This window comes from Spermophilus citellus (genome assembly GCF_964194105.1).
Source record: "Spermophilus citellus genome assembly, chromosome: 2".
Classification (NCBI taxonomy): domain Eukaryota; kingdom Metazoa; phylum Chordata; class Mammalia; order Rodentia; family Sciuridae; genus Spermophilus; species Spermophilus citellus.
Genome location: NC_138183.1, coordinates 20,044,985 through 20,064,012, shown reverse-complemented (window position 1 = coordinate 20,064,012; position 19,028 = coordinate 20,044,985). Strand labels below are relative to the sequence as shown.

Sequence of the window (19,028 nt, the reverse complement as noted above, 5' to 3'; positions counted from 1 at the left end):
GTGAGCTCACTACCATTGCGGCCAGTGCTACTGAGGCCCAAGGCTCCAGTGCCCTCCAAGGGCTGGGCGGGACGGCCTCTCCTCCAGCCTGGCACACCGTCCCCAGCAGTGAGTGTCTGCTGAGGGGGGTGGGGGAGGTCAGTGGTGTGTGCGGCAGAGCCGGGCTGCACAGGCCCCTCTCCCAGCCCGCACCATGGCTCCTCTGCCTCTCACCCACATCTGGCTGGCGGGCTCCAGGCCCAGCCCCAGCCCACCATGGAGCTGAGCCAAACCCCGAGGAGGCCCCCGTGGGCCACTGTGAGAGAGGCGGGCTCCCCGACTGCTGCCAATCACCCACCACCCTCCCTGCTCATTAATGCGGCAGCCCTGCCAGCCAGGCCAGGTGGCTCCTCCGGCAGGCGCCCACCCCCGAGGCCCCCGGATCAGCCAAGCCCCTCTCAGGGGCAGCCTTAGCACTGGGGTGTAGGCTCTTAGAACCCCAAGGCTTGCTGTCCCTCGTCCCTGCCCTTGCTCACACAGCCTAGGGCACACCCAGGACACGGGAAGCCACAGCTGCTGACCCACTGAGCCCTGGACAGCCAACCCTCACACCTTGTCCTCAGGCCCGGGGGATGGGGGGCAGCCACGGGGCTTCACTGCCTCCTGGGGGAGCTGGGGTGGCAACCCCCGACCTGCTGTGCTGCTCTGTCTCTGGCCCCTCCCAGGCCTGCAGCCTCCCCCTGCCCTGGGAAGGCCCCACCCCCAGTTCAGTTGCTGAGCTGACCCCAGTAGTTAAAATCCACAGGGAGTCAGGTGAGGGTTTCAGGAGTGTCCTGGAAGTCCAGAGCCAACCCCACCTGGGAGAGCCAGGACAAGAGTCTTCCCTTCTTAGAACCAGGATTTAGAGATTCTCTCTGAGGCCATCAGAGATTATCTTCTAACTCTAAACCTCCGGGGTTCTTCGATATATTTGCCCCACGGGCAGCACTGCCATGCCGGTGGGCAGCCGCAAGGGCACAGGGCCTGTGGGCAAATGGAAACTGCAGGTTTCCCTCTGGAAGCTGTGTGGCCTCAGGAAAGTCACTTAACCACACTGAACCCCAGATTCCTTTATCTGTAAAATGGATACTGACTTTCCATGGTTCTGAGGGTGATAAATGAGGTCATGGGCCTACGGTTGTTGGCCAAGTGCCCACAGCAACTGCTCACAACGATGCCTTTGGTCTTGGTGAAACACTCATGTGGCTTGGTTTTGAATCCCATATGCTAAAAGGCACAGTCCACCCTCCCAAGGGGAGGGAAACGCTGCCATCTCCTGGTGCCCCCAAACTAGTCCTGGGGGCCAGTGACCCAGCTAGAAATGATGTCCCCACCCTGAGTAGTTCAAGAAGGGAGGAAACAGGCCTCCCTTGGCTAACTGAGGCACAGGTCACAAGGAGGGTGAGCACCCGTGTGCACCACAATTAATGCTTTTCAAGAAATCAAACCAAAAAAGTGCATATACCAGGACGCACTGCTAACAGCGAGGCTTCAATACCTTGTTAATACTCCTGCGTGGACTTGTTTTCACTTCTCAGTCCTGGGCCAATCCAAGGTGGCAGATGTTTCACGGGCGAGGAGCCTGGACTTCAGCCAGGCTGTCCAGATCCAGAAAGTGCCGTCTCCATCACTTCATGACTGAGGCCTGCAGAGATGAGAAGGTTAGAAACAACCTCAGTGTCCAACAAAAGGGGATCCATGAAATGAATTCTATTTCCACTCAAAGGGATACTCTGAGCCACCATGGGCATGCTACAGAGGAATAAAAATGGGGTGAAAAATCATGATGCGTTCAGCAAATGAGCTGGATATAAAGTGATACGTATCAAGTCTGAGTCCACTAAAGGGAAAGAAAATACAGTAAAACATGGAAGAAGACAGGGAGACAAGGAAAAAGGGAGAAAGAAGATGTTTACAGAGATTATCGCTAGGTGATTTGTAGGGAAGTTCACCTTTTCATTACGCATATTTTCTAAAACTAACAGTTGCTTGAACATAAGCATCAGATGAACATCTACTATGCTTGGAACATCCCCCCCCCCCCCCCCCCCCCGCCGCCGCCTCTGCGTCCAGGGTCTTGTGCACACTCTATGCATACACGGCCACTACACAGCAAGCACATGGTCCTGTGGAAATCACAGAAAGGAAAGGAGCAATCAGCTCCAGTCCCACCCACTCAGCATTCTGGAGCATGACAAGTTGTGTCATTGGACCTTCCTAAGTAATCATGCATGTGATAGAGGGGAGAAGGCGGGAGAGGTTATATGACTTGCCTGAAGTCATACAGCACACTAGGGGCAGAGCTGGTCTGTATCCACAAATAATTATCCTCCAGATTAATTCCTTACTTAAAGGGGCTGAGTGGAGCCCCTAGGACTCTGACTGCTAGGAGCCACAAGCAAATAATATGATGCATGGCACTTTCGGTTGTAAGGTGACGCCAGCTAGCCATTGAGATGATATGATTATGTTAAGATTTACATTCATATGGAATTTGGACTCCTGCTGTTCACCTTGGCCTGCTACGGGACTCATGTTACGGGACTCCTGGAGAGTTCCCATTGGTTGGGGAAGGATAGTAGGAGGGAATTCCGGGGGAGGTGGGGGAGGGGCCGGTTCCGGTAGGCGCGCGTGGGTGGACCGGTTTTTGGCTTGCTTACGGAGTATTGGCGGCTTTTTCAAAAATAAAGTTTTGTTCCTGCTTGAGTGGCTCGTGATTCTGTGCCCAGCAGACTGAGGCACTGACTCCTCCCCCCAATCGTTAGTCCTTGGCTGTGATCCCAGGACTCCAAGGAGACTGACACTTGGGCTCCGTTATGGCTTTAATCCCTGTCTCTCTCCCAAAATAGGGAGGTGCTGGCAAGGACCTGGGGTTGGTGTGGGAGCAGCCCTGGGGTCTCATTTGACAACCACACTGGAGTCTGGCTGCACCTGGCAGGGGACAGCAGGGTCCAGAGGGGACAGCAGGCGGGTGGGAGGAGGGTCCGGGCATCTGGGGCAGGAGGGCCTGGGTCCTGAGCGGGTGGTTCAGACCTCAGCTGGTTTTGCTTCCAGACCTCTGATGGCCTCATGGACACCGAGGACAAGGCTTCCCTGGGGTGAGCAGGGACAGCAACAAGAAGATGTGATTCCACTCGGGGCACAGGGGGCCTGCGTGGAGCAGGGCTGCCGTGAGCCTCTCCCAGCGCCCCCTGAGCTCAGCCTGCAATGCCTCACGCAGGCTGCTGGGCAACTCTCCTGGGATACCATCCTGGTCAGGCATTTCGCCTGTGAAAGACCACTGAGGGCTCCGGTCACCTGGAGGCTCAAGGCCAGTCATTCTGGCCTGGAGTCTGGGCTCACAGCAGTCTCTTCCTGGGCCAGGGGGCCACCACTGTGACTCACACTATGGACTGAGCCCCATGGCTCTCAGGCTGCCTGACCAAAGTACACTGCTGTGGGGGTCAGGCCCCTGAACAGCCAGGAACCCCCAATCCCAGCCACTCTGTAGAAGCAGGGCTGGAGGTCCCCCTTAGGGCACTTTGCATACAGCTATTGAAAAACAAAAAAGGACAAGAAAAAGGCCCCTTGTGTTATTTACTGATTTCCCTAGTGTACATACCTCACCATGGCCAATTTCAAGCCACCAACATGAAATTACTGAACACAGCCCTGGGTAGAGGGGCACCATCAGCTTCCACACCCCTGCGCATCCCAAAGTCAAGACAGGCTAACTCTAGAGAAGAGTTGAGTGACTTCAGACTTAACCTCTCTGAACCTCAGGCTTCTTGTCTGTAAAATGGGGGCAACAATTACATCTACTTCAAGGCAATATCATGAAATGAAATGTCAGAATCTAGTAGGGCTCTGTACTGGGCACTGGGGAATGACAGTGGGGACAAAACAGAGGCGAGCTCCCGCCTTCCTAGACCTCCTTGCAGTAGAACCCAGGCAGAGGCTAGAAGCCAGCACTCATTGTGGTCAGAAACATTGTCGTCACCAGCCCTTCCTTTCTCTGGGCTGACCTTGGAACGTGGGAGCAAAAGCTGTCCAGGATGCCAGATGCCACCCACTCCAGCCTTAGGAGGTGCTCAGGTAAGCCCTGCCCTGCCCATCTCACAGAGGGGACAGCGAGGCTCTGGGAGCTGGAGGACCTGGCACTCAGGGGCCCTGTGGAGGCTTTAAACTCCCTCTTCCTCCTGCTCCCTCCTGGGGTGCACTGAAATGTCCGTGGCAAAAGGGTTCCCAAAACACCCTCCCAGCTGACAGCTCAGCCTGGGTCCCGCCCCAGTCGCTGGAAATCCCAGCCCTTGCACCTCGGGAGGCGGAGTCTGCGGGCACGGTGGGGGCTGATGAAATCCCCTCGAAACAGCCTCAATCACATGTTTCAAATGCAAACCAGAGGGCCTTTGGGAGGCGTGGGCACCTTCTTCCTCCCACGAAAGAGCAGAGACTGCCTGTGGGGATAAACCCGAACGCAGTCCCCAGAACACCATAGGTTCCATCCCACTGACAGTAGGTAAACCAGACTTAGGGGCCCGCAGCCCCCGCCCCCAATCCACGGGCACCAATTCTGTTTGCCTAACAAAAAAAGTCAAAAAGTGAAACCCACCAATTCCACAGGAGGCACCTGGAAAATTATTTTGGGAAGTCCCTGTCTGTATCTAATCTTAGCCCTTTATGCTTCATTTTCAGTCCATTCCTTCTTCTGATCTACAAGAACAGAAGAACAAAGTCTCTTTTCATTGCAGCTTCTTTTCTCAGCCCTAAAATAGCTTGGGCTTGCTATCAGCAACCCTCCTTTCCAACTTTCTCATTCAGAAGCAAAAGGTTTTTAAACCTGAGTAAGGATCTGCTCCACGCTGTCACTTCTTTCAACTAAAGCCTGGGAAAGGAGCATTGGAAAAGTCACGTCCAAGATCAACCCAGCAAGCAGGCTCTGGTTTTGCTAGCGGCAGGCGGCAGTCCCAGGACGCTTCCCCGCAGTGCGCCCTTGGGCAAGCTGGCCTCCTCTCTGGGCCTCCGTCCCCTGGTGTGTACCAAGAGGTGACTGGCCTTAGTTCTGCTGTTCGTTCCGGCTCCTATCACTGTCCAGACTGCCCACTGCACGCTAGGCCTTGCTCTCCCTCCCTCCCCCTGCCAAAAAAAAAGAGGAAAAGAAACTTGCGTTAGGCGTCCGGGGAGGGAGCGCGGCTCGGAGCCGCCGGGCTGCGCGGGCCGTTGCCGGGTGAACCAACCTCGCACAAATCCCAGAACTGCAAAGCCCCACCTCCCCGGTAACCACAGCGACTCGGGCCACGCCTCCGGCCCCCGCTGCCCGCCAAGGACCACCCCCGGCTCCCCGGGGACCCCTTCGCTCCCTGCGATCGGCCCAGCCGGGGGCAAACGGCCGACGCCCCCACTCTGCGGAGGTGGAGACTGAGGCCCGAGGGCGGAGACGCGTCCCCGGGACCGCGCCCATTCCCAGGGCCGCAGTCCATCTCCGCCCGCGGCGCGCGGGGTTTCCACGTGGGGAAGACCCAGAGCAGCGCGGGCCCTGGGGAGGGAGCCCACCGCCGCAGTCCGGCCTCCCTCCCCTTGTCCAGGCCGAGAAACTGAGGCCCGCGAGGGGCCGCGCCCGGCAGGAAGCCCCCAGCTCCTCCCAGCGCCTCACCTGCTGGGACCCGCGCGGGAGGTTTCCTGGAGTTGAGCGGCAAACAAAGGCCTCCAATCCGCGCGCGGGGCGGGGCGCGGCGGGGCGGGACGGCCGCCTCTTAGCTCCCTGCGGCCGACCCACGGCAGCGGGAGGCGGGGCCTGGGGGCGGAGCCTCGTGAAGATCCACCAATCACAGGGAGGCGGCTGCTGCGGCCCGCCCCCAGGGACTGGGACTCGGGGGATCCGGCTCGCGGCTCGGGACTGAAAAGCTCACTTCTTTCTGGTAGGCTGCTGCTTCCGACTGGAGTGCCCCGGGGAGTCCCCGAGGAGATTATCGCACGGAGCCACCCGGAGGAAGAAATCACAAGCTTATGGCTGAAATAGACTGCTTAATAACTAGCAATAAACTTTCCTGGGCCAGAGAGGGACAATAACTGCCCGAGATCGAGATCGCGCAGTGACTTCAGGACAATACTGTCCCCCCAAAGCGCACCTTGAATAATGGCCGTATTATAGGGTGTCAAACTGAACTAGGCTCTTGTGCCACTTACTGCCACTGAACTGCCACAAATGTGACTCATAACCTTGGAGACTCTCCACCATCCACTCCCCACCTTTGGCATCATGTATAAAGATGTCAGGGCCACAAGTCCATGGCCTGGGTGGACCTCTGACACCTCATGCCTCCCGGGATTATTGGTCCTTTAAAAGACACCAGGGCAGCCAGGCGCGGTGGCCCATGCCTGTAATCCCAGCTGCTTGGGAGGCTGAGGCAGGATTGGGAATTCAAAGCTAGCCTCAGCAATGGGGAGACGTGCTAAGCAACTCAGTGAGACCCTGTCTCTAAATAAAATAGGTCTGGGGATGTGACTTAGTGGTCAAGTGCCCCTGAGTTCAATCCCCAGTACCAAGGGGGGTGGGACACCAGGGCAGGTGTTTGTCCTGGGGCTTTGTGTTGTGGAAAGAGCAGGCCTGGGCCTCAGGCCTCCAAGTCCAAACCTGCCCTTCCTATCTGTGTGCCTTGAGCAATTTGATCTTTCCAAACCACCTGAAATGCAGCTTTTGGGTTTAGAGACCCACAGCAGGGAGAAACCCACACACCCAATGGATAGCAGCACTAGAGTCAGGCCCAGGAATTCTGGAGGGGTCTGTCCGTCTGTTCCCTGACGGTTGGACCAAGTGAGGAGATGGTGGATTCAAGGCAGGGACATCACCACCGTGCTGGAGTTCACAGAGCAGGTCACATTGCTAACCAGTGACCTTGGAGCTCTCCATTCAGCGTAGGCACACCAGGGCTTGGGCCCCCGGAAGTACGGCATTCACAAGGCCAGCGGCTCCTGGAATCCTCTCCCCAGGGTCGATGTTGGTCCAGAGATTGAGCCCCACATGTCATCCCACCTCCCCTGCAGGGAAGTGGCACTGTCCCCATGGTATCAGTGTCCTTCAGTTGCTGTGACAACTACCACTTTTGGTGACTCTGAACAGTATGCATTTGTTCTCTTACAAAGACAGGTCAGAAGTCCAAAGTCAGGACCACTGGGTGGGTTCTCTGCAGGGAGAAGCATCTGGCTTCTGGCTGCCCATGGCCGCCAGCACCCCTTAGCGCCTGAGTCTGTCCTTCATCTTCAAAGGGTTCTGCTGCACCTGCTCCCCTCAGCCCAGCCCCTCTCCTCTTCTGCATCAAATGTCCCTCTGACTCCCTCCCACATCTGCAACTGCTGGCTGAGGTGCTGCTCCCAGGTTCCAGGAGTGGGGATCTAGTTCTTTGGGGGGGGGAGGGGTCTATTATTCAGCCCACCCTATATGTTATAGGACCCTCGGGGCTCAGGTGAAATCACTCGCCTGTAACCATGGGGTTGGCCCCCCTGCAGTGGGACAGGGCTATTACCTGCAGTGTAACAGACCCTGTGGGAGGGAAAGGGCAAACAAGGCCCCTTGAAAGGGCTGGAGGCTCAGGTGGTTTGCCCAGCTGGAAAGGGAACGGGGACAGCCAAGAGTAGGATTCTGAACAAGACCCCGGAACCAGTGCTCCATAACTACCCCACCACCACCCGGAGATCTGGACAAAGGGCTGGGCAAAGTAGGACTTCTTACACCTTTCCTTCACCAGTCAGTTCCTGGACAGGAGGAAATGGGCACTGGGGCTGGCCCTGAGCCCCTACGCCGTTTCCTTCATCCTCCCCAACCTGAGCCTCTAACACCCACTGCCCTTGACTGCTGAACTGCTGGGCCCGAGCGGGCAGGAGACAGCAGAGGTGACTGGGTGTTCACCGTCTCGCCCAAGGACGGGCAGGCATAGAAGCCCAGCCCTGCCTTGAGTGGCTACCACTGCAGGTCTCCCTTACACTCCAGGGTCCCAGTGGGTAAAGCGGAAGCTGTCCTCTGGGACAGCTTCCTGCTGTCCCTGTCCTGCTTCCCCTGGGAGCAGCTCCCTAATAAATCACTTGCATGTAAATCCTGGGCTGAGTCAGCTTCCGGGGGAGTCGACCTGCAGCCAGAAATCCATGCTTGCTGGGTTCTGCATCATGCTATGCCTGTTTTACTCTAAAAATATTATTTCTACATACTTAAGTTTTATCCTCAAACCTTCAAGTAAGTACTTCAAGATGCAGATGAGGCTTGGGCGCCCCTGCCCACCCCGCCATGTATCCCAGACTAAGCCATGGGGCAGGGGTTTCAAGGTGGCACTGTGCTTTCCACCTGTCCTGCGTACCCCTCCACATCGAGCACTCAGAACCCAGCCACCCAGGCCGACCACACAGCACTCTGGCCCTAACCTTGTTCAGATTTCTTTATTGAAAAATTAAAGTCGTAAGCTCTGTATATAAATACACTGACCCTGCTGGTCATTTGCAAGGCCTCCGGGACAGGCTGGGGGGTGGGAAGCTGGGGCTGTGGGGTCCCCTGGAGTGCGGGGAGGAAATAAATAATAAATACTGTGGGGAGAGGAGCCAGGAGGAAGGGTGTGAGTGGGGGCGGGCTTGATGCTTGTTTGTGGCACTGAAGGTCCTGCAAGATGCCCCCGAAGGAAGCCGTGTCCGAGTTCTCCTGTGTCCTTGCTCCAGAGGCTCAGGATCTGGGGGTGAGCTGGGTGCTAGCTGGCTGGGGACAGGAGTGCCACCCTCCAGCCAATGGAAGCAGGCCCTCTGCCCTTCCTCTTCTGTCTTCCTTCCCAGAACCTCTCGTATTGAGCGCCCACCGTGTCCCCGACACCCCAACTCTGACCTGCCATCTGTCGGCCTTGCCCAGTTCCCTTTTCCCCCAGTTCTGGAGCAGTGGGCCGGGAGGGAGGGGGGACGCCTTCCTGCCACCCAGGCCACGCAGCCCCTCCCCCTCGAGGAGCCTGAGAGTGGCAGGACAGGGGAGGGACCCGGGGCTGGGCAGTAGTGGGAGGCCCTTAGGCCTCGGCCCCTAGAGCATCACATTGAATTCGGTGACCAGGAAGTCGATGTAGTCACGGTCCTTGGTCTTGAAGGCCTCGGCGATGATGCGGGCAGCCTCCCGATGCTCCTTGCCCCGGAGCGTCAGCCCATTCACTTCCAGGATCACGTGGCCCACCTTGAGCTGCCCACAGTTGTGGGCCGACCCGCCTCGCTGCAGAGTGAGACACAGGGCAGGGGTCACATGGGGCACCTGAGTGTTAGGCAGGCCTGGCTCTGACCACCCCCTGCGCAGCCTGACACTGCCAACCAGCAGCCACCCCCCGGCTTCTGCTGCCACCCAGCACAGGTGAGGCGAGCTTCCTAGGCCTGGTCCAGTGGGCCAGAGCAGAGTGGGTCGATGTCCTCCTGCTGTCCTGCCCACAGCCCTCGAGGAGTCCCAGTGCCCGAGCAGGGGCTGTCCTTGGATGCTGTCACCTCAGGATAGCAGCAAACCCCCAGGGATCCTGTGATACGGGCCCTCAGGAGTATAAAGATGGTCAGCAGGGACCCTTGGGTGTACCTGAATGGTGACAATCCTAGGCAGGGGCTGGCGTGTGTTGGCGCCACCCTCGATGGCGATGCCCAAGGTAGCTGCACTTTTCTTCACGCGGACCAGGGTGGACGTAGGCTCCAGGAGTCCAGGCTGCAGGTGTAAGGAAGGTGACCACAAGCCTTCTCAGTGGACAGGCCTGGTTGGGGACAGGGCTGGGCCAAAACACACCCCTGGACCAACAGGGTTCAGACTCCATCCTGTGTGGGGAGCCTCCAGTGTGCAGTGGGTATCCTCGGCTCCTGAGTCCCTGCAAACCTGGGGCTCGCCACTGACTGCCCAGTGTGGCAGGGACTGGAGTCCAGGCTGTCTGACCCCAAGGCCTGTCTCAGCCTCCATGACATGTCAGAGCAGAGGGGAGTCCCCTCAAAGGTCCTGGACCAGCCTCAGCACTCAGTCACCCAGGGCGAGGGCAAAGGTGGGATTTGAAATGGGCCTCCAGGTACCTGGAGAACCCCTCCGAATATCCATTCTCTGGTGATGGCACTCACCGCCTCCCTGGTGGTCCCTGCAAGCTGCACCCTGTCCCGTGGGCCTCCTATTCTGCACCTGGGCACCTCCTCTTGACCTCGGCACCACGCCCCCACTCACCGGCTTGGTGGCCCCCTCGGTGGCTCTCTCCGTCCGCGGCAGCTCCTTGCTACTCTTGTTCTTGGTGGAAGCCATCTGTCTGCCTCTGCCTGGGGCACTGGCCTCCAGCTCTCCGGCATCCACGCCACTGTCCTCACTAAGAGTCTGCCCACTGTCCGAGAGCTGGGAGAGCGTGGAGGCTGCTGGGGGTAGGGACAGGAGGATGGCAGCAGTCAGAGAGGGCTTCCTGGAGGCGGTGATGGAGCTGAAGGCTGGAAGGCGGGGGTAATTCTCCAGGCAAAGCTGGAGGGAGGAAGGAAGGGATGGAGGGGAAGGGGCAAGGACACTCCTCACCGCTCCTCCTCCCCTGGACCCTCTGCCCTCCAACAGGTCCTGGCCTGAAGGTCGCTACTCTGGGGACATCTGCTGACCTCCCAGTTCTCAGCCACTAGTAAAATGATTAAAAACAGGTCAGCAGACAAACTCAGCCCTCGGACATAGGTCGCCTGCTTGGTTCTGTTGTTTATTTGTAGTGAGGGACTATGTATCCAAATTAGGGGACCTGATCCCACCCACTCATGAGGCTGAGGCAGGAGGATCATAAGTTCGAGTCCAGCCTCAGCAACTTAGACACTGTCTCAAAAATTAAAACAAGATGGGGTGGGACTAACAGTGGTTGAGCGCTTGCCTAGTGTGTGTGAGGTCCTGAGTTCCATCCCCAGGACTGCAAAACAAACAAAAATTAGGACATTTCATGTTAAAAAAATATAGAAGTTTTTAATGTCTCAAGAAAAAAAAAAAAAAAAGGATGGTCTGCCACACCTGGCCTGGATCCCAGCCCCAGTGGGGCTTGAGCTAAGTGGCAGGAGTACGCCCTCTGGCTCTTCAGGCCACCAGGCTGCTTTCCTAAGTGGCCCCAGAGTTTGGACTCCAGGTTAAGAATGCGCTTTGGAGTGGGCGGGTCAGGTCTGAGTCCCAGGGACAGCTGTGCAGGCGCTGGCCAGGATCCTAGCTTCTCTGAGCCTCCGAGTCTCACCTAACACAGGGATAGGAGGCCTGTGCTGGGAGTTATCATAAAGACCAGAAGATGGCGAGCAGGTGGGCGGTCAGGAGAGAAGACTCACGCCAGACTGGCCCTCAACAGCTGCTGGCTCTACCCCAGTCTCTTCACATGTAAAACAGGGCAATGACAGCACTCTCCTGTCTGGGCTGCCGGGGGTTAAGTGGGTTGATGGTGTAGGCAAGGCCCCGGGACAGTGGCTGGCCCTGGCCCGTGGGAGGGCTCAGGAGCACAGCTGTTGGCTCTGATGCACACCCTGCTCCATGCCAGGCCCTGACGCAGCAGCGGAGAATCCACCAATCCTGGCTCCTCTCCCCACAGCGCCCCCCCCCCCCACCGCTCTTCCTGAGCTGCCGCCCCTACCTGGTACTTGGGGCACTGCAGTCCCCCACTGGGCCTGCTCCCTTCCCCATCCTGAGCGACCAGTGTCACTCCAGCCACAAGATGGCAGCAGAACCCAACAAAATGTACCCACACCCTCCATTTGGAGACCCAGAGCCCCAGCTCCACCCAGCCTTCACCTCCTGGAGGCTGGATGACCCTGGAAAACCAGGATCCCCAGGTCCAGGTGGCTGGCCTGCTGGGTGTCACTGTATTGCAGTCTGACCCTTCAGTGCCAGGTCAGGAGCCCTGTCAGGGGTCCAGAGCCTGCGACACACACCTGGACCCCCGCACCTACTCCAGGGCCAGGCCATGGGGGACAGGAGTGACAGAAGCCACCCGTCCTCCACAGGGGACAGGAGTGACAGAAGCCACTTGTCCTCCACGGGCTCATTCTTACTGGAGGGGCTGGGAGGAGGGTGCGGGCACCAGCACTGGGGAGCTGGAGGAGGCACCCACCCCTTGAGCCACCTCGCAGGGCTGTCACTGTGGGCTCCAAATGACTGTGGGAGGCTGAGGCTCGACAGGGGGCAGCTTGTCCAGTGGCAGAAGCAGGACTCAACCCCAAGTCCAAGACCACCAGGCCACCTTACTACTGGACCTAGGCTAGCAGGCCCCTCAGCAGGCACCTGGGCCCAGAGAGGCCAGGGGCCCAGGTCCAGAGCCCGCCCAGCCCGGGGCCCGCACTCACTGCGCGTCTGGGGCAGGGCCCGCACTTCGTTCACATCGGGCTCGCTGTCGGGCCGATGCACCTCCACCAGGACGAAGTGTTGGTTCGTGCTCCGCTGGTCCAGGGGGTCGGAGGGCGAGGGTGGCGGGAGGCAGCCCCCTGCTCCTGGGGCCTCTGCTGAGGGGCTCCTCAGGTGTGGGGGTGACTGGACTCGAGGGAAGGGGCCGATGGGCTGCTGGGTGACCAGGGCCAGGTGGGCATCCAGCGGCCTCTTGGAGCTGGGTTTGGCCGGGGAGACCGAGGCGTAGATGGGGGAGGAGGGCGAGTCCTGGGTGGAGGGGGGCCCTGGGGAGGGTGCAGTGGCCAGTGGCGGGCTGCAGGTCCCGGGTGCGGAGAAAATGATGCCTGAGTACGAGGAGGCGGAGGAGGGAGGCTGGGGGTCCTCCCTGGCCGGCTTCCTCGGCTGGCTGGGCGGGCGGTCCTGGCCTTGGCCTTGGCCCAGAAGTGGAGGGGGAGGCGGCAGCTTGGTGTTGGGCAGCTCCTCAGAGCTGGGCTTGACGTCGTCCTGCCAAAAGACCCAGCAGGAGTAGAAGGAGTCAGAGCCCATGGCGGCTGGGCAGGGAGCAGGGAAGTGGGTCCCGAGCTCAGCTCAGTGCCTGGCCGCACAGCCCTGAATAATGCAGCAGCCCATGGGAAACTGTCTGGCATCGCAGCCACTGAGGAGCATCGGGACCTTGGCAGGTGTCTCTGGGGACTGCGCGGTTACCTTTGGGAATTGGAGCTCTTGGCGTCGGCCAGGGATTGTCACAGGCAACAAGACTTAATTAGAGGAGGATGGAGAGGACGGACACACAAAAAGGATTTCTTAGGCTTTTCCTTTTAGGGGATTGTCTTGGCCACTGGAAATGGGAGGTGAGGTAGGACCGGAGAGAGAATGGACAGAAGGAGGGACACACGGCTGTGGTGCTGTGTGGCTCTGGGCAAGGCATGGCACTTCTCTGAGCATGTCATTGGGTAACAGCAGAGTAGGTGGGGATGTGGCCGGTGTTGGCATGGCGAGCAGCAGCTGTGGACCCACAATTCCTTCTCCCTCTGCCTGGGCAGCAGCTGACACTCGCCTGGCTCTATGGCCTCGCATGCACCGTTCTAAACAATGTGCTTCAATCAGTTAATCTTGCCACAAACTGCTGGGGTAGGTACTGTGTAATCGTCCCCATATCACAGATGGGAAACCAGAGGCACAGAGAAGCTAATGAATTTGCCCAAAGTCACACAGTCCATGGAGGAGGTGGGATTCAAACCCAGGCAACCTGGGTCCAGAATCCAGGCCATTCAAAAGCCACCTGGGTCAGACACCCACAGGTCTCATGCTATATTCAGCATCCACGTCCAGCTGAGGCAGAAGGCTAGGAAGGCTCATTCACCATGTGCCCAGTGCCTGGACGTGCCATGACCATGTTCAGGTAACACATCGAAAGCAAGGCCCCCGGGCGGAACCCCCTGGGGTCAGCGCCCGCCCTGCCCACAGTCACTGTGGTGAGCTACCCTGGCCCTGCGGGAGATGGCGGAGGCGCCCTCGGTGCGCAGGTCTGCAGACACAGCAGAGGCCCTGTCCTCCCGCCTTCCCTGTGTCCTCTCCTCGTGGCTGTCACTAAGAGGAGCCCAGGGGACACCTGAGGGACAGGGCAGGTGGAACAGGGCCAGCGGGGCTTACCACGGACACGTCGGGGAGCGTGTTGACGCCGCCCTGGACTGCCTGGCCCGACTCCTCCAGGTCCAGGGTGTTCTGAAATGGACAAGAGAGCGAGCTGAGCCACCGGGAGCCATTGGCTCCCCGGGAACCACGACCCGCGGGCCTCGGCACTCGACGTGCTTCGCCTTCCTGACACATCCGCTGTCCTCTCTATCTGACCCCCGTAATTGGGGTCAGTTTTCCCGCCAGTCCCTTTGAAGCCAGTTTTCCTTGGGGACCTTCTGGTCATTTCTGGCCTCCCTGGACCACCTGGAGATGCAGGGGGTGGTCCTCTGGCCTCTCTCAGCACCACCCATGAACAGAGTCCCAGGGCCGTGTGAAGGCCCACGGCCAGCAGGAAGGACAGGGACACCTCACTCCTTTCTGTCTTAGTGGTCTTCATCCTGAGGGCTGGTCTAGGGCTTGAGTGGACCTTATTCATGTTCCTTCTTTCCTTTCTTAATGCTCCCTTAAGTGACACTGAGCTGTCAAAAGGCCATCTCTGGGGACCCAGCAGAGGTCCTCTCTGGGCTGGACTCAGGGGGCCGTTTCCATCCACAGAGCTCGGGATGGCTTTGAGCTTCTGTCACCGATGGATAATTTGGGGTGTCAACTGTACTGGCATAGAGAAGTGGGGGGTCCGTTGGGTGTTTCTCGAAGAGATTAGCATTTGAATCAGCGGGCTGAGTGCCGCTCACCCTCCCCAGGGTTGGGGACGTCGCCAATTTGTTAAGGGCCCCAGTGGAATGGGGCCAAGTTTACTCTCTGGAGCTGGGAACCCGTGTTCTCCTGTCCTCGGGTTTCACCGCTGGGTGCTGGGATGGAATCTAGGCCTTCGCACCTGCGAGGAAAGGGCTCCCACACGGGGCCGCTCCCAGCGCTCGCCCGGCCCTCAACATCCGCATGCAGCACCCTCGGATCCTGGGCCCTTGGACTTGGAGCTCCAGCCCCAGCTCTCTAGGGCCTCCACCGGGCCGGAGGGCGGGCCATGGGGCTCCTCGGCCTCCACTGTCACAGAGCCCGTCTTGGCAGGGGGCTACAGGTGCCCTGAGGGTTCTGCTCCTGGAGAGCCCTGACTAACGAGAGGCCGTGGAGGCTGAGCAGGCTCTGAAGCCCCAGACTGACCCCAGGCTGGGCACAGAGGAGGTGGGAGACCCGGACACCAGGTGGGCCAACGGCACAGGACACCTGGGGGGAGGCGTTATGGAGGAAAGCTTCCTGGAGAAGGGGGCACAGGTCCAAGCCGGGCCCAGAGGAACCATGGGTGTCTCAGACAAAGGAAAGGGTGGACACAGAGGAGGGGACAGAAGGTGTGGAGAATCTTTGCGCAGCTCTGTGAGTCCAGCGTGGATGTGCTTGGATGCGAGCCTGAGGGCTGTCGGTTGCCATGGAGACAAGGTCAAGTTTGCCTCTTATGGAAATTCCCTTTGCTCGGCGCCCCCCACTCCTGCAGCCACAGTGGAACACCAGGGCCAGCGCGGGGTCTTCACGTGGCCCTTGCGCCCTGCCTGGCTGTCACGAGGCACGCGCTGCTCGCTCACCTCTAAGATCCCACTCCCAGGTCACCTCCTCAGAGGGGGACCACCCACAGAAAATCACAGCCTACCACTGCCCTGTTGGCCTCCTCTCCTCACTGACCCCTGCCCCCCAAGCAGCCAGGACGTGATCCTGGAAAAACGAGTCAGGTAACGTCTCTTCCCTGCTCAGGGACCCTGGGCCTGCCCGTCTTCTTGGAGGAAATTCCAAACACCACGCCCCCTGTGCCTCCAACTCGGCCCTGTCCTGCTGCTCCTCCAGCAGGATGGGACCGTCCCTGCCCTCGCCAACATCCCGTCCACCCCCTGGCTTTGCTCCTCTGTATGACCCTGATCGCCATGTGGTTTGACTGTCTGTCCCTCCTGCTGAAACCCAACTCTGAGACGGCAGAGTTCGGATGACCTGGTCTCCTCAGTATTCAGAACAGCGTCTGCTGGGTAAATATTCATCAAATTAATGAATCGATGGGTGAACGGATCGGTCCATCACCCTAGGGAGCAGGCCCGAGTGGAGGCAGACGGGGCTGCAGGCCACCGTGGGAGCCTAAAGTTGGCTTCAGCGAGGGGTTCAACCTGCAGGCCCCCTGGGCTACAGGCTGGGACAAAGACACGGGGGCTGTCCTCCTCTGGAGCCTCTCCGGAGCCTTGGGGATTCACTCAGTGGCCGGGCAGGCATCTCCCAGTCAGCGAGGCCCAAGGCATCTGAGGGAAGCTCAGGGAGGGGGAGAGTTCTGGAAGAAACACAGGGAGCCACAGACCTGGACCCGCGCAGGCTGGGCCCTGGGCGCCGTTCTACTTTAGTTATCTCATGAACTTTCCCGAGGACCCTGAGGGGTGGCCCTGGAACTCTCCTGGTCACATTTGCTACAACTAAAGCTCAGAGAGGGAAGTGGCTTGTCCCAAGGTCACGGGGGCCATTCTACGGCAGCAGGCCAGGTTTCTCAGCCAGGTCTGGGTCAACCCAAGGCCCATGATGTCCAGTCCCACCCGGGCATCGTGGGAAGGAAAGGGCCTCTGAAATGAGAGAGCCCAGCCGCCGCTGGCCCTGCTATCCAGGGTATCCTGGGGCCAGGACAGAAGGTGGGGATGGACGGGGGGTGGGGGGGGGGCAGGATCCCGCCTGGGAGGGAGCGGGAAGTGGGGCAAATGGCAGACAGGTCGGAGCCCAGCCCTGCCAGGCTCCTTGTGCTGAATCCAGACGCTCAGGAGCCCCAAGTCCCCGAGCCATGTTCCTTGTGCACCCAAAATAGCTGCAGACAGCAGGCTAAGAACTCGGGGGAGGTGTCAGCAGAACAGGCTTCGAGCAGAGACTCAAGGTCAGAGTTCGTGCCTGGGCCTGGGGGCACCCCCGACCACTGCTGGGGGTCCCTGCCCCTGCAGCCCCTGGGGCTTACACCAAGAGGTACACTGAGTCCTCCCCGGTGGGACCCTTCACCCACTCTACAGCTGCGGCAGCTGAGGCTCCCAGACGGAAGGTCATCTATCCAAGGTCACACAGCAAGGACCGGGCAGGAAGCCAACTCCTCTCCAGTGCCTGTCTCTACCTTCCAGACCAAAGCCCTGCTTCCCACGAGGCCAGGACACCTCCAAGCCATGTGCCTGGTCCCCCTCCCTCATCCTGGGCTGGTGGCTGTTCACAAGGCTCCCTTCCGTCCCAAGGGGAGACGCCTTCATGCCTGGCTTGGCCCAGTCAGAGCCCAGCCCCCCGAGTCTGGTGTGGGGCAGCTGAGAGGGGACAAATGCCAAGTGAAGAATGGTGACAACCCCTGCTGACCCTGCCGCCTACTCTCGGGGCTCCGGAAGTGGAGGCGGGGAAGGCTCTGCTGGGACAACGTCCAGGCCCAGGTGCTGCCCGGGGCCACCTCAGCAGAAAGAGGCTGAGAAAGAGTCGCAGAAGCGGAAGGCTCTGGGCAGTCTCCGCCTGAAGCCCCTGAGGCAGGGGGATGGCGGGCATAGGCAGGGGGATGGCGGGCATTGCCAGGGCGCCGCGGCCTGTGCCGCTCAGGCCCCCTCCTCCTGCTGACCCGAATCCTGCCCCCGCGTGGCCCTCCCTGCTGCCTCGGGGAAGGAGGTCTCAGTGGAAACTGGGTGACCCAGAATCTCCAGAAGGTCAGGGCTCGAAGGGCCCCAGGACAAGTGTCGGAAACTCGTCTCGGGAGGGAGGGAGGGACGCGGGGACCTGAGAGCCCGGCAGGGGCATCAGTCCGTCTTGTTTCCACTAACCTCTAACCCAAGGGCAGCATTCCTTCCATGACACATGGAGCCTCGGCGCCTCAGGGGAACCGGCCACTGTCCCCTGGCAGAAGTCACAGGTCGGGCCTACCTACTCCCAGGTACTGCAAGAGTCACAGCCTCCCGCTTGCAGACACACTAGAAACTTCCGCACAGTGACCACAGTGTTTCATCACGGGGTCGGGGTCGGTGCCCTTTCCCTCCTGTGTGTTCACACTGGGTAGTTAAAGTGGCCACTCTGAGACGGGCCCACGGCCAAACAAGGCAGCCCTGGTCCAACCCTGGGCAGCTCCCCTGCTGGCTAGCGGGAAAGTCGGCTCTCAGCCACCTTCCCTCAGGCTCTGACCTGGTGGAGACTGTGCCTGCGTCCCTGTCCTCGTAAGGGACACGGGTGGACTGCAAACCACTGCAGATCCAGCAAGGCCCTGCCTGGGAGGCACCGTCCTAGGCCACTGTGCTCTGGTGAACTGCTGGGACCCCAGGAAGGTGCGGAGGCCCCTGGCCTGGAGCTGAGTGGCCTATTCCACTCAAGAGGGAAGACACACTGCAGCCTCGCGGGGCTGGGGGCCAAGAACTTCCTGACACTGGGAGGCAAGGTCAGCCTACCCGATGGGTCCCTGCACACTGGACAGTCACAACGGCCTCTTGGGTCACCCCATCCTCCAGGCCCTCTGCACACGGAAGGAGGCATCTTAGGTGCAAACAGCCCTGCATCACTTACTAAAGACTCCTCAGGAAGCTGGAACCCCAGCACCTGCTGCTCTCCCACCCCCTCTGCCCAGCATTGCCCACACTTGGGCCCCAGTGACCTCTTGCCCTCTTTGCAGTGGCCACATGCCTCCCAGCTCAGGTCCAGCTCCAAACCATTCCTGCCTCAGCTACTGCCCTGCTGACCCCCAGCTTCAGATCTTAGCTGGGTCCCTTGTCCTCAAGATCCAGGCATCAGGCCACGCCTCAGCCTGTCACTGCCCAAGGTGACCTGGAAGGAATAAAGTGGACCAACCTCCTGGGGCGGGGGCAGGCCCGGCAGCTGCGGGGGTCTGAGCTGCTGCACCCTCGTGATGCCCCAATAAGGAGGGAGGCTCAGAGACCATAAGGGGCCCGGCCAACACAGCCATGGCCAGAGCTCCCTTGCAGCTCCCTGCAGGGCCAGGAGGCGGGGACAGAGAGGCTTCAGGGCAGAGGCCCTGTCCCAGCACCCTGGAGGCCCTAGGAGCCTCTATCCAGGCACATTGGAGGCCTGG

The 19,028-nt window shown here is 59.7% G+C and overlaps 2 protein-coding genes across 3 annotated transcripts in view; both read right to left on the bottom strand.

Annotated features, from left to right (window-relative positions):
- AKNA (AT-hook transcription factor) overlaps positions 1 to 5,712 on the bottom strand; it is a 43,907-nt gene extending 38,195 nt beyond the window's left edge. Inside the window, exons 1-2 of the mRNA XM_081274333.1 lie at positions 5,651 to 5,712; positions 1,517 to 1,663 (exon numbers count right to left, since the gene is read on the bottom strand). The gene's annotated coding sequence lies outside the window, so the exon portion shown is untranslated. The remainder of the gene's footprint in view (positions 1 to 1,516; positions 1,664 to 5,650) is intronic.
- A 2,758-nt stretch (positions 5,713 to 8,470) lies between these two features.
- Positions 8,471 to 19,028, bottom strand: part of WHRN (whirlin) — an 85,035-nt gene continuing 74,477 nt past the window's right edge. For both annotated transcript variants that reach the window (XM_081264762.1, XM_081264763.1), the window contains 5 exons: positions 14,000 to 14,071; positions 12,307 to 12,850; positions 10,196 to 10,377; positions 9,575 to 9,697; positions 8,471 to 9,226 (listed from right to left, as the gene is read on the bottom strand). In XM_081264762.1, the coding sequence (XP_081120888.1) occupies positions 9,044 to 9,226; positions 9,575 to 9,697; positions 10,196 to 10,377; positions 12,307 to 12,850; positions 14,000 to 14,071 (1,104 nt within the window). In that variant the 3' untranslated portion in view covers positions 8,471 to 9,043. The remainder of the gene's footprint in view (positions 9,227 to 9,574; positions 9,698 to 10,195; positions 10,378 to 12,306; positions 12,851 to 13,999; positions 14,072 to 19,028) is intronic.